Raw genomic sequence first — 15,221 nt, forward strand, 5'->3', positions numbered from 1 at the left:
GGAACTATACAAAGAAAACTATAAAGCTCTGCTCCAAGAAATAAGAGAGAACACACGGAAATGGAAACATACACCCTGCTCATGGATTGGCAGGAATAATATCATTAAAATGGCAATACTCCACAAAGCATTATACAGATTTAATGTGATCCCCTTAAAAATACCCATTATATTCTTCAAATAAGTGGATCAAACACTTATGAAGTTCATCCAGAACAATAAACACCCTCGAATAGCTAAAGCACTCCTAGAGAAAAGGAAAATGGGAGGCATTACTTTCCCGAACTTTAAACTGTACTGTAAAGCAATAGTTATCAAAACAGCATGGTATTGGAATAAAGACAGACCCTCAGATCAGGGGAATAGGCTTGAGTTCTCAGACATTGTCCCCCAGACATACAATTACCTAATTTTTGACAAGGAAGCAAGAAATCCTAAGTGGAGCAGGGAAAATATCTTCAACAAGTGGTGCTGGCAGACTGGTTAGCCACTTGCAAAAAAATGAACATAGACCCCGTTAACATCATGTATGAAGGTAAAATCCAAATGGATGAAAAACCTTGATATCAGACCTGATACCATAAGGTATATATGGAACACCATGTCGGTAAAACACTCCATGACATTGAGACTAAAGGCATCTTCAAGGAGGAAACTGCACTTTCCAAACAAGTGGAAGCAGAGATCAACAGATGGTAATACATTAAACTGAGGAGCTTCTGCACCTCAGAAGAAATAGTGCTCAGGATACAAGAGTCACCCACCAAGTGGGAGAAACTATTCACCCAACACCCTTCAGATAAGGGGCTTATATCCAAAATATATAGGGCACTGACAGAACTTTACAAGGAAAAAACGTCTAATCCCATAAAAAAAATGGGTAGAAGAAATGAACAAACATTTTGATAAATAAGAAATACAAATGGCCAAAAGGCACATGAAAAAATGCTCCTCGTCACTAATCATCAGGGAGATGCAAATCAAAACAACAATGAGATACCACCTCACACCACAGAGATTGGCACACATCACAAAGAATGAGAGCAATTAGTGCTGGTGGGGATGTGGAGAGAAAGGAACTCTTATCTTATGGGAATGTGGTCTAGTCCAACCTCTATGGAAATTGATATGGAGATTCCTCCAAAATCGGGAAATTGAGTTCCCATTCGACCCAGCTATTCCACTCCTAGGGATATACCCTAAGAATACAAGAATACAATACAAAAAACCCTTTCTCACACCTATATTTATTGCAGCACTATTCACAATAGCCAGGCTCTGGAAACAACCAAGATGCCCTTTAACAGACGAATGGCTAAAGAAACCGTGGTACATATACACAATGGAATAATATGCAGCCGTCACGATAGATGAAGTCATGAAATTTTCCTATTCATGGATGTACATGGAATCTATCATGCTGAGTGAAATAAGTCAGAGGGAGAGAGAAAGAGACGCAGAATAGTCTCACTCATCTATGGGTTTTAAGAAAAATAAAAATCATTTTTGTAACAATCCTCAGAGACAATGAGAGGAGGGCTGGAACACCAGCTCACTTCATGAAGCTCACCACAAAAAGTGGTGAGTTCAGCTGTAGAAATAACTACACAGAGAACTACCATAATCATGTAAATGAATGAGGGAACTGGAAAGCCTGTCTGGAGTACAGGTGGGGGTGGGGTGGGATGGAGGGAGATTTGGGACATTGGTGGTGGGAATGTTGCACTGGTGAAGGGGCTGTTCTTTACATGACTGAAACCTAAACAATCATTTATGTAATCAAGATGTTTAAATACAGAAGAAAATGAGTAAAAAAAGAAGCACTACTTTTCAGTCTATTTGGAAGTAAAGTATTTAAGTAAATTTTAACTTGAAAATTCTTTATATTTTTACTATTAGTAATATTATGAAACAAGTAAGTTTCTCAATATATTAACTTCAGTCTACTGTATTAAAACTGTAAATTATCGATTTCATATATCACTGAATTGCAAATTTGGTAGAAATATAAATATATATTTTGAGGCATAAGAAGAAATAGCATTGTTTTTTTGTTTGTTTGTTTTTTAGTTTTTCAGGCAACACCTGTTTGATGCTCAGGGCTTACTCCTGGCCAAGCGCTCAGAAATTGTCCCTGGCTTGGGGGGACCATATGGGACGCCGAGGGATCCAAACGTGGTCCTTCCTTGGCTTGTGCTTGCAAGGGAGACACCTTACCTCTAGCGCGACCTCGCCAGCCCCAGAAATAGCATTTTAATCTATAGTTGATATTTTATTGTATGTTATACATAAGCATTTTCTTATAAACTAGGGGAAAGAATGCAGAGAGAATAGAGAATTTTTTGCTTTAAGGTAAAAAATTTAACCCGCTACCTGGAGAAAATTGAACATAGCATATTGCTTTGAAAAGATAAAGCTGATCAATTTGATTTATGAAAAAGAAAGGCAAGACAGAATTAAAAGGAACTTTGCTCTATTTAGTAGCATTCATCATGGAAAAACCAATAAATCCAATATATCACTGGTTTTTAATTCACTGTACCGTCTTAACACCATCGTTTGACTTACACTTTGTCTTTTGATGTTGTATGTTATTGAAAAACTTATAACTGATGCATGAGTGTCTTCTCTGTTCCAACTGTTTCTTATATATAATTTCCTTGTCCAGTGTGCTTTCAATAAGGGTACCTAATCTTTGGAAATTAGTTATCAGAATGATGCAAATAATATTTTTATTATTTATAAAGAATATTTACTGCAGTATTCTCTCTGACTATAGTTCCCAGTGATGCAGAGGATAGTAAAAAATGAGTTTACATAATATTTTGAAATGATGGGTCACATAAAAGGCAATATTTCATGGAGATTTCTTGTGTATAAAGTGACATTTTAAAACGCTTTATGCTAGAAAACTTGTGATATCAGAAGCCTCCTGCTTATACCCATTCACAATGATTTTTTCTTCCTAATGAAAAAGCTATCATAAATGTTTATTTATTTATTTATTGAGATTTTTTTTATCTGTTTTTCTTTAGTATTCAAAAAATAGTGTTAGGAAAAAGAAACTTGTAGAGTACAAAAATAACCAATCCTCAAAAGGCATAGTCAAAAAATGACATTGCACTGGCCCTGTTGGGAAGCCTCCTGACAATGAAGTAGGGCATCGTAGATTTGTATTTTGAAAGAATGCCTCTATTTTGAATTTCTCACACACCTCTCCATAGGAAGCAAGGAGAAAAAAATCGGAAAATTACCTAGCTTCCATGTACTATCCTTTGGACATAGGTAATGCATTTACTTTTGAGAGCTCAAACTTCATTCCTTTCGTCAGGGTGCCTGCTTCACTTGTTATATAGAAACATTTGCTTGTAGACATCTGTTGGACACTGTATTAATACCACACATTGTAAATAGAGAAAATACATCTCCTGAGTCAAGGGGGTGATAATTATTCTTTTCTTTGGCCCTTGTTTATCTTTGAGAACCCAGCATCTGCCACGGAAGAGCAGAGGCAAAACCGATGCAATTGTTAGCTTTTTCCCATTTCAAAAAAGAAAGTGTTGTTGATGTGTTTGGGGTCAGTTCTATTTCTTTAAAGAGAAGAATAGCCTTTCTTTCTTCTCTCCAGAGATTTTTAAAGCTTAATTCTCATTACTTTCTTGCATCATTCTAAATAGAATCATACTGTCTGGTCATGGCCAGAATTTGTTTGAATGGTACCTTTTATTGAAAGGGAGTCTGTATTTGCAGTAATACAGAGGATGTCAGTTTAGAAATGAGCCTGATTGCATGGTTCATTTTTTTCTTCTTTGTAGAGCCAGGCGGCGGCCCACTACAAAGGCACGAAACATGCCAAGAAGCTCAAAGCACTGGAAGCCATGAAAAATAAGCAGAAATCTGTAACTGCCAAGGACAGCGCAAAGACTACCTTCACTTCCATCACTACCAACACCATCAATACCAGCTCTGACAAAACAGGTTAAGCAATGATCTTCGTTGTTGCCATCAGTGTTCTTTGGGGTTCCTTCTCTTGTCTAGCCTCATGTTTATTTATTTATGTTCCTGTTGCATTGATTCATACTTAATCCATCTTTCTGTGTAATGGCAATGGTTTTCTTTCACTCATTTTTCTAATATCCTTAAGCAATTAAGTAAATTTTTAGTAACGATGCATATTTGGCATTTAAAACAGTCATATGGCTGTTCCGTAAGAACACACAAATCATAAAGACATTTGAAATTATGTCTTCTATGACCCTTTGGCAAAGTGAACCTTTTCAGTGTATATTGTTCACATCTTGTATGCACCACCTTATCTTGTAACTGCATACTAGATTTGATTTAACTCTAAATACAAAGCAAAGTATGCTCAATAAATTGAGAAGGCCCCAATAAGGACATTATTACTGACAGTTTTAGAGCATAAATCCCAAGCATTGCATTGTTTTTAAGTAGTAACTCTTTGGTTGTGAGCTTGTTATGGCTGGGTAGTATTCATTCAGCAAATACAGGTAAGTGTTATTGAAACGAATTATTCTTTTTAACAGTCTTTACAGTGCAATAATAGTCTCTTAATGGCCACTTGGGATAGTTTCTACAAACAACTAGTATATTCACAGCAGGGGACACTAGTGGGATTTCCTTGAATTCTTGAATTTTAAAATATAAGATCACTCCTTTCCAGAATTTGCATTAAAAGAAGTTCTGTTTGATTCATAGATGTGCATACATCAATTTCTAGGGAAAAAAATGACTTTACTTTTTCAGTCTGAAAATGTCAGTTGTTCTTATCAACATAGATGTTATTGTTTTAACTAGAAGAAAATCTGGTTGTGATTGATGAAAATACAAAATGTCACATAAAAATTAGACAGATAAAACAATTTTACAGCATCTGGTAGAAAAAGATATAGGCAGGTTTATTTTTTGTTGTTCTTTTGTTGATCTGTAAGTGATAATGATGTTTCTGAATCTCTGTGATCATGCTACACTCTTTATGCAGGTATTAATAGTATATACCACACAAATCTTCTCCTGGAATTCTATAATCTTTAATACTGAGTAACATTTGTCATATAACATATGTTATAATATAACATTATATTAGCAATTTATTTTATTCTTCTTCTTTTTTTGGTTTTTCAACAGCACCTGGAAATGCTCAGCAATTACTCCTAGCTTTACACTCAGAAATTACTCCTGGCAGTGCTCAGGGAAACATATGGGATGGTAGGGATCAAACTCAGGTCAGCTGCTTGCATGGCAAGCAGCATTTCCACAGTACTATTGGTCAAGTCTCATCTTAATATTATCTTGGGCATGTTGTAGGTGTTGACAAAATGTCTATTGGGTGGCTAAGTTTTGTCTCACCTTTTTTCCTCCCTATGATTTGTTTAATTTTGTCACCTAGAATATAAAAGAAAAATGAACTTATTGTCATGTTCACTTATTTAGCATACAAAACAATAACTGAATTGGATTGTGTTGGTTTATTAATTTACATATAAATCATACGTTTAGAGAGAAAGAATTAATCTTTTCTCTGTTAATGGAAAACTTCATGTTCAGGGACTATTGGGGCATAAATATAACATGAAATAGGTGTAATTTTTACTCCCAAATATTGTGGTGAAATTTAAGATTCCTTAAGCTATGTGTTCCCTGAATAAATGTTTTCAAGTTGTGTAAGTATAACAGTGAAATAAGAGAGAAGATTTTGATACAAAAGAGTTTGATATAAAGGCAGGAATTTTTTTTTTTTTTTGGTTTTTGGGCCACACCCGTTTGATGCTCAGGGGTTACTCCTGGCTATGTGCTCAGAAATCGCCCCTGGCTTGGGGGGACCATATGGGACGCCGGGGGATCGAACCGCAGTCCGTTCCTTGGCTAGCGCTTGTAAGGCAGACACCTTACCTCTAGCGCCACCTTCCCGGCCCCTAAAGGCAAGAATTTGATGTAAAGTATTGGTCTGCCTTCAAGCTTTCCTACTCTCTGTTTTATCAATAGTTTCTATTTGCCAGATTTATCTTTCAAACTCAAAGATACCTCTGACAATGAGGCTATTCATATATTGATAGAGCTAATTATTTGGGTTAGAAAAAGTTTCACATAGGTGGGCTCTATTTTGTTAATGAACGGTATATATAAAACACCATTACTAAATTTAGAGACTAAATTAAAATAGTCCAAAATTGCCAAGGTTCTATTGTGTTGTAAATTGAATGGAAGCAAGTATTGAATTGAGTTGTGAGAAAATAAATACAATAAGCACATTTTTACAGGAGCTACCTGACCTTCTCTAATTATTTTTTGTTTAAAAATGGTTAATTGTCTTTTACAAACTGGAACTAGAGTCAATTCCAGGAAGGCTACAAAATGAAAATATTTGTTATATGAAAAGCATTGTTTTCTAATGCAGAATAGTTTATAGGACAAGTCTGTAAAGCTTAAAAAAAATCCTAAAACTGAAACAAATAAATGAAGGACATTAGGAATGTCATAGTTTTCATAAGGACCAAGGTGCTGAAAAAATAATCATTAAATTTTAGAGTTAAAATACAAATTTTAATATTCTTATCAAGTATTTTAAGTCAAAGTATGTTTTTTAAATGGAATTTCCATGAAAATGTCAAATGAGACTCCCTCCTTTGTTATTTAATAGAATTGTCTCAGATAGGCAGCAGTATAAATCAGAGATATCTATGATGACAGAATGGAGATTTCTGAAAATGATTCCTTGGCTTTTTTTTTTTACTCTCTGCTTCCTTATACAGAGTACAATTTCAAATAAAAAAAGCATGATAATTCAAGTTTGTTTCTGTAAAGAATAATATGTTTGGAGGCAGATATAGAGATTTAGTCCTGAAATTGTTATTTTTCTTGAGGGGTGGGTGTTGTCCCAATTGGTGTAGGAGGCCCAGGTGCACAACTAGGCAAAGTCCCGAGGATGCAGTGTTCCTCCAGGATATTAGGTATCGATAATTGCCCAAGCCACGTTAATGGTACTAGGGGTCCACCAGGTAGGTCCATCCATCCCTGATAATGCAAAGGCACTATGTGATCCAGAAATCAACTTGTAGTAAGCTACATATAAGATATGTTTCTTAGACTCTGATACTACAAATCATGCTCTTCAATGTGCTATTGTAAATTGTTTTCTATTTTAAGTTTATTATACTTGAAAGATACACACATATTTTGACTAAGTTGAACAAATCTTTCCTGATTAAAAAAAATCCAGTTCCTTAGTATATAAAAAAATATCTAGTGGCCAGAAAGCTAGTAAAGCATATAAGCCCATTGCACTGGGCTTACTGAGATAGCTTGCAGTATTCCAAAAGTTCATGCAAGTTCAGTTTTGATTGTATTAGACCAACAGTCCAGATGCCCGGCACTGGATGAGTGACTAAAGAAACTGTGGTATGTATACACAATGGAATACTATGCAGCCATCAGAAAAATAATGAAATCTTGAAATGTTCCTGTATATGGATGGACAAGTAAACTATTATGCTGAGTAAAATAAGTCAGAGGAAGAGAAATAGACACAGAATAGCCTCACTCATCTGTCGGATATAAGAAAAATAAAAGACAGTATGGTAATAATACCCAGAGACAAAAGAAATGAGGGCTGAAAGAACAGGCTCATGATATAAAGCTCACCACAAAGAGCAGTGAGTGCAGTTAGAGAAATAACTAAACTAACAACTATCATGACAATGAGAGTGAGAGAAATAGAATGCTTGTCTTGAAGACAGGAAGGGGTAGGGGAGGAGGCTGCATTGGTGGCAGGAAGGTTGCACTGGTGAAGAGTGGTGTACCTATTATGACTGAAACCCAACAATAAGCTTGTTTGTAATCATGATGCTTAAATTAAGTTATTGTTTAAAAACGTTATCTATAATTAAAAGTCATGCCCTTTGTTCCATTGTTTATTTATACTATATATATATATATATATATATATATAAGTACAAACATCAAAGCACTTATCTATTTGCAGTTTTCAATGGGCCACACCCAGTTACTCTCTGGGGTTACTCTCTGCACTCAGAAATAGCTCCTGGAAAGCTGGGAGACCATATGGGTGCTGAGCTATGTCTCCAGCTCCTTCAATGCTATTTCCTGAACCACATGGTCCTCATAGTTTATCCACAACTTGCATTCCAAACTTCCCTTTCTCACCTCTATTATACTTTACTAAAAATATTCTATTCTTTGCCATCTTTATGCCTTGCATTATTCTTTCAAATTTTTCCCATAGAAGTCAATGAAAATACATACCTTTCTAATAATGCTAAGATACATTTCTTAAAATTTAATTTCCTCTACCTTATATTGCTAAATGGCATATTCATAGAAAATACAAACTTTGATTAACCTTTCATTAACTTTTTTTTTTTTGCAGAATATATCTTAAATAAAACTTGGTTCTATAAACTAAATTCTTACAGACTGGGAATTTTATTCCTCTTCTACCTTTCAATAAAAATTATATCTTTCTAAATAATAATGATAAAAATAAAACTGCATATATTATTATGTAAGAGAGCATATTTAAGAAATTCTCAGATATTGCTAATTAAATTTCAGAATTACAAGTGTTAGACATCAAGTCTAACACTTAAAAGTTTGCCTTTTTGTTAGCCTTTAGCCATTAGTTGTACAAGTAAATAAAATTTGTCATTATTAATATCCCTTTGGTAGCTATGATTAGAGAGTTAGCTATCTTATTAAGTGGGTAGACTTGATTAAATTATGTAATCTATAAATCTAAGACCCCTTTCTAATTCCAGTGAATGAATATTAAATCACAAATAAATTTGTAGGCTAAAACTCCTATACTGCCATTTAAATTTGCACTTTCAATGTGATTTAGTGTTATATATTTCCCATTCTCTTTTTTAAATTAAATTTTATTCAAGGTACATGATTTACATTATTTTACTAAAAATACTAATTTGAGTAAGATTCCCATAGTAAAAAAGAATTTGAATCTATACTTAGTCTACAAATGTCAAGTATTTATTTGTTCTGAAATTGACTATAAATTTGTATTGCAGTGTGCATTATTTGTTCTGGGACGTAGAGCGATAAAAAGCATTATTTATGATAAAGAAGAAATCAGATGTAAAATGATGGCCAGTAATTGAACATGTTAAAAATAATGCCTTTGGGAAAATGAGTCAATTGTATTTTCACAAAAATATGGGTTCTTTTCTTTCCTGAACATTTCTTTTCAAGCCAGTTGTTTCCATCAAATCACTGCCACCAAACAACAACAACAACAACAAAAAACCTTAGGGTATATATTTCTCCCTTTTCAAAATTTGATAATGAGCATCTAGAAAGAAGGTAAAAATTAATAATCCAAAGATAAAACCATCCCCAGTATCATTTAGAAAATAGACAGTACAAATGGGAATTAGCATTGCTTTTATTTTTATAAGAATAGAAATATATAAAAATATAAATATAGAAATATAAATATAGAAGGAAAAAGTTTTCTTGATGTAAAGATATTTTTTTTTTTCGGTTTTTGGACCACACACAGTGACGCTCAGAGGTTACTCCTGGCTATGCGCTCAGAAATTGCTCCTGGCTTGGGGGACCACATGGGATGCTGAGAATTGAGCTGCAGTCCATCCTAGGTTAGCAAGTGCAAGGCAAATGCCCTACCATTTGAGCCACTGCTTTGGCCCCTATTCAGAGATTTTTGATGTGGAGTTCAAATAACAATCTGAAATGTTTTAAATTATGTTGAACAACAAGTTGGACTTATTATTATAATATCATTCTGTTACATATTTGTGTGAATGATTTTATCTCCTCTATATCACTTCTATATCATAATATCATATATTATATATACATGTTTACTTATAAGAAGGAATCTGCTTTCCATACCAGTTCTCGAATATTCTACACTATGTCAGATCTTCATAATAAGCCTTTCATATTTTTTAAAAGACATTTTTGTGGCTCATGAATTCATAGTTTAGTTGAAGTTTGAGGTAATATGAAGGCAGTCAGAATAGAGTATTTTACTATCAGCACATATTCCCTTGAGGTAATGGAAATTGTACTAGCTCCTGGGGATTTTCTATTGTGACCCATTCTCCTAACCAAAGCCTCCTGGGGACAATCACTACTATGATAAAAGACCACATTGCTTGCATCTTGGCTCAGTATTTGAAGCACCACTGTGAGACCATTTATGCCTAAAGTGTTTTTTCTTTTCTTGCCACTGGCTTCTGACTTGCTTTAGATTGGTCAAAGAAAGAGACTTTATCAAGTATTCCTTTCTCAAGATGTGTGATAAGTGCTAGCAGAGCATGCTGATAACAGATCTCTGGTGAGATTTTTTTTTTAAAGAAAATTCAAAAAGAAAATAAAACACCTACAATTGTGTATTTGTGATTTTCAGGATATTTGTATATGAATCAATGATAACAAATTATATATTAGGAGTGTGTGGAAATAACAACAGCAAAAAGCTTTCTTGTTCTTACTTCTTGAGAAAATCAAGATGAGTGATTTTTTTCTGGTTCTGTTAAAGAATAAAAATTTTGACCTAGATGCAATACATAAAACTACTTCTTACAGTACAGAATTTCACAATGAATTCTGCATCTGGACAAGAACATATTGTCTTCTTCAATATAGTGAACAAGCAAAGCTATAAAAACCTAAATATCTGAAAGAATATATTGTCTATTTTCTGTTTTAATGCTGGAATATGGCATACAAGATAAGAACAAAACTTAGAGCTTGTGTCTAATTTAATGTTGTATTCCAATCACCAGGTTCAACATATACTAGGAATGTATATATTTATACCTTTGCATGTGATATGTGCATACTCCTTGCATGTGACAATTTGGATTTCTTCATCAGAAATATCATTGCAATAAAAATAAGTGATAAACTAAAAAGCTGACATAGCTATAAAATGTCAGAAATATGAATGAATTTTAAAATGAAATTCCCAGTAGCTTTATCTACCATATTCTACACTTTTAGAAACATCTCTCATGTGTGTGTCTGTTTACATATTTATATGTATGTATATATGTATATTTCATGATTTCCCACTGACCTAATGAAAGCAATCATTTAATAAAATATCTAACTAAAATAATGATTTTTAAAGTCAGAAATATTAAATGTAACACAACATTGAACAGTGATAAAATATGATCATGTAAAATGAGCACTTGTTAAAAGATATGGCCAAGGACCAGAAAGATAGTAAAGCTGGTAGGGTATTTACCTTGCAAAGAGCCAACCCAAGTTCAATCTTCAGCAATCCATATTGTCCCCTAAGACTATCAGGAGTGATTCCTGAGTGCAGATAAAGATTAACCTCTGAGCATTTTGAGTTTTGGTCCAAATTCCAAAAATTCTACATATATGTAGACAAAATAATATATATAGTCAATTGAGAATTTTTATTTCTAAGCAAAGTGTGATGTGTAGCCCAAAATGCAAAAATTCTACATATATATATATATATATATATATATATATATATATATATATATATATATACATATATATATGTCTGTGTGCAGCCAGGCATGTATGTACTGGCACACAAATGTGCATCTTTTAGGCATCAGACCAAAAAAAAAGGAGATCTGTTGATATATATATATATATATATATATATATATATATATATATATATATAACTTATAAAACATATTAAATGGCAAGTTTTTCAAGTCAGGAAACATAGTGCATGTACTGACTCAGTGAAACCCAAACTAAATCAAGTATTTAAAGTAAAAAGATATTTTCTTTGATGTTCTGTGAATTCCAAACAAAGCCTGAAATCAGACATTATTCATTTTCCAGTATGTGTTCACCATCACTGGCTGCCTACAACTTTTACGGGAAGATTGTAAACAAGGATTGTGCATTCTTTTGATTTCAAAGATTTCTCCATGTGCGTTCCCGATCAATGAATCACCTGGTTTTTGTTTGTTTGTCTGTTTGTTTTTTGGGCCACACCTGGCAGTACTCAGGAATTACTCCTGGATCAACTTTCAGAAATCGCTCCTGGCTTGGAGGACCATATGGGATACTCGGGATCGAATCCTCTTCCGTACTAGGTCAGATGTGGGCAAAGCAAATGCCCTACCACTGTGCTATCGATCTAGCCCCCTGTGCTGCCACTCCGGCCCTTGACTCACCTGTTGATGCATAAAAGATGCGCATTTGTGTGCAGTACATATATGCCTGACTGCAAACAGACAAATAGATTCACACTTGATCTGGCCAATTTCTACCTTCAGGCTTCTATTTACAGCCTCTTATGGCCCAAAGTGAAGTGTAAATTTCTGTCTGCCAACTTTATAAAGGTTTCTCCTTGTTAGTATGTACACCAATATAGCCCATATATCTTTATAACAGTAACTAGATTTTTTACATTAAAATATCAATATATTATCAATTTCATTGTAATGAATATTATCTTGAGAATATTTTAATGGTAAAACCTATAGTAACAATTTGGATGCATATAATTAGTTTTACTAATTGAATTCTATTGCATTTATCTACTTTGTTATACAAATCAAAGACATTAACCAGTGTAACTCAGAATTTGAATGTGTAACCCTTGGGTTGAGAATTTCCCAGAGACAGTATAAAATTAAGTTGCTATTTTAATGATCATAATTGCATTCCAATTCATCATTAAATTACTGTGCTACTTCAATTTCTAATGAGAATTAAGAACATTTCAAAAAAAGCCCTGTTGAGTCAGATTGAGTCTGATTAATTCTAGGGAGTGGCACTGGGTTTGGGTTAAACTTGAGGGCAGTGAACACATTTAACTCCCTGGGGTATCATTTTTGTGTTTCTTGGTCAGTGCTTTGACGGCTTTGCTTTTGTTATGATTTAAGTTAGGATCATCCTTAACTACATTTTGCACTATTAAATTTGAATAAATCATTTACTATGCCTCATCAAACTCTGAGGCAACAAGGTGCTTAAAGTGCAGTGAAACCTCCCATCCTTCTGTGTTCCATTTAGGAATGGCTGGTATCAAAACAACATCAGATGAGCCAGAAAAGGAAATTTTAATTTAATAATGTAGACAAGATTAGCCATGATGATTATGCAAGTTCTCATTCTCTCTCTCTCTCTCTCTCTCTCTCTCTCTCTCTCTCTGTCTCTCTGGTTTTTCCTGCCACCCACCACCTACCCTCCTTGGCAAAGTCAGTTCTATAGACCACTATCTGGACCTGTCACCATTGACCATTTGTTATTTCCTGACTGAATTTTCTTATATTCACCATAACAAATTTCTCTCGTCCTTTATTTTGCTTCTCTGCCTCTAATACTCTCTAGTTCTATCCACATATCAGTAAATGGCATGATTTCATCTTTACTTATGGCTGCATAGTATTTTATCATGTATATAAGCCAGAACTTTTTTAAAATTTGTTTGTCATTGGGCTATTGGGTTGTTTCTGAAGCCTGGCTCAAATTTAAGTATGACCAAAAATATTACAGATTTGTTTCAAAGAAGATTTGAAAAGTGACCACTCAATAGATGTGAAGATGTTTACTATCAGGAAAAAGAAAACTGAATGTGGAATTAGTTCTCACTGCACACTCTTTTGAATCATTTTCATGAAGAGTGTTTATGCTAAATGCTAGAACACAAGTAGAAAAATTGGAGTCTTTTAAGGATATCTACCAAAAACCTGACAACTTCTTTTTCAATAATACCTTTTTTAAGCCACATGGTTACAAACTATGTTTGTAGTTGAGCTTTTGTCATAAAAAGTATACCATCCTTCATCAGTGCTACCTCCCAGCCACCAATGCCCCATCTCCTTTCTCCCTACTCCCTGCCTGTGTTAGAGACTGGCATTCTATTTCTCTTAGTCACTACCATTGTCATGATAGTTGTTAGTGTAGTTATTTCTCTAACTGCATTCATCACTCTTTCTGCTAAGCTTCATATCGTGGGCTAGTCCTTTTAGCCCTCATCTCTATTGTATTTGGGCATTATTATCATACTATCTTTTATTTTTCTTAAATCCAACAGATGAGATTATTCTGTGTCTATTTCTCTCCCTCTGACTAATTTCACTCAGCATTAGTTTTCTTTCTTTTTTATTTTAATTTTTTTGTTTTTTGGGGGGCTACACTCATTTGATGCTCAGGGGTTACTTCTGGCTATGCACTCAGAAATCACCCCTGGCTTGGGGGGACCATATAGGATGCCAGGGGATAAAACCACGGTCCATCCTATGCTAGCGCTTGCAAGGCAGATGCCTTGAAGCCTCATCCCCCACCCTTTCTCCCTAGGTAACTTAACCTTACCTACGAGACCCCACCCATTCCTGGAAGGGGTCTTGGAAAAGGCATATAAGCCTTTTAGCCAGGGGATTAGGGGCTGCCCTGCTGAGCTCTCTGGCTCTTTGCCTCTTTTGGTCTTTGACCAGCATGGAGGTCAAAGAAAAATGGCTGAAAGGAGTTAAGATGCAGGGCCAAAAATAACTAGTGCTTGAAAGGTTATGATGTAGGCCACACACATGTGGTGGATAGGGTATGAATAAAGCTGATGCTTCCTGATGCTTGCCTGTGAGTGAGTTCAATACCCGTAGATTTCCTGGACCCCAAACCCGCCGGTTAATGGGGGATGAAGCCACGTGGCTGGGGCCTAAGAACAAAGGCCTCCATCCTTCACCATCCACCTCCATCCATCTACATCCTTCTCCATCCACTTCAAGTATTAATTATTTAACACAACAAATGGCGCCCGGGTGCCATTTGTAAGTTATCTTCGCTGTTAAATCCTTTGTTGGGTATTTGTGCATTCAAGAACAGTCCCCAGAATGAGAAATTACTTCCCATCCCCTTGTCCCCTTTCGGAGGGCAACCTTGGTAATATTTATCCTCAGCAAATAATAATCCACACAGACAAGAAGGATAGGGTGTAAAAGATTGGGCAAAGAAAGCGAGAGAATCCTCCTGCAGCCTGCAGCTTTCGCAAAAGGATCCCTCTCCCCTGTCCATCAAGCTATTTATTGCCAACTCCACAGCGCCCCACCTGGAAGGGCTAGGTGGGGCAATAGTCACAGAACAATCCTAAGGAAATACTTTTATATACAACAATTCCAAGAATAATCTTATGGAAACTTTTTCATATACTACATGCCTTACTTCTAGCGCCATTTCTCCGGCCCCAGCATAATAGT

The 15,221-nt window shown here is 34.9% G+C and overlaps 1 protein-coding gene across 2 annotated transcripts in view; it reads left to right on the top strand.

Moving 5' to 3' along the window:
* ZNF385D (zinc finger protein 385D) overlaps positions 1–15,221 on the top strand; it is a 376,013-nt gene that overhangs the window by 260,257 nt on the left and 100,535 nt on the right. For both annotated transcript variants that reach the window (XM_049766069.1, XM_049766068.1), the window contains exon 4: positions 3,816–3,978. In XM_049766069.1, the coding sequence (XP_049622026.1) occupies positions 3,816–3,978 (163 nt within the window). The remainder of the gene's footprint in view (positions 1–3,815; positions 3,979–15,221) is intronic.

Source organism: Suncus etruscus, chromosome 20 (assembly GCF_024139225.1).
Source record: "Suncus etruscus isolate mSunEtr1 chromosome 20, mSunEtr1.pri.cur, whole genome shotgun sequence".
NCBI lineage: Eukaryota > Metazoa > Chordata > Mammalia > Eulipotyphla > Soricidae > Suncus > Suncus etruscus.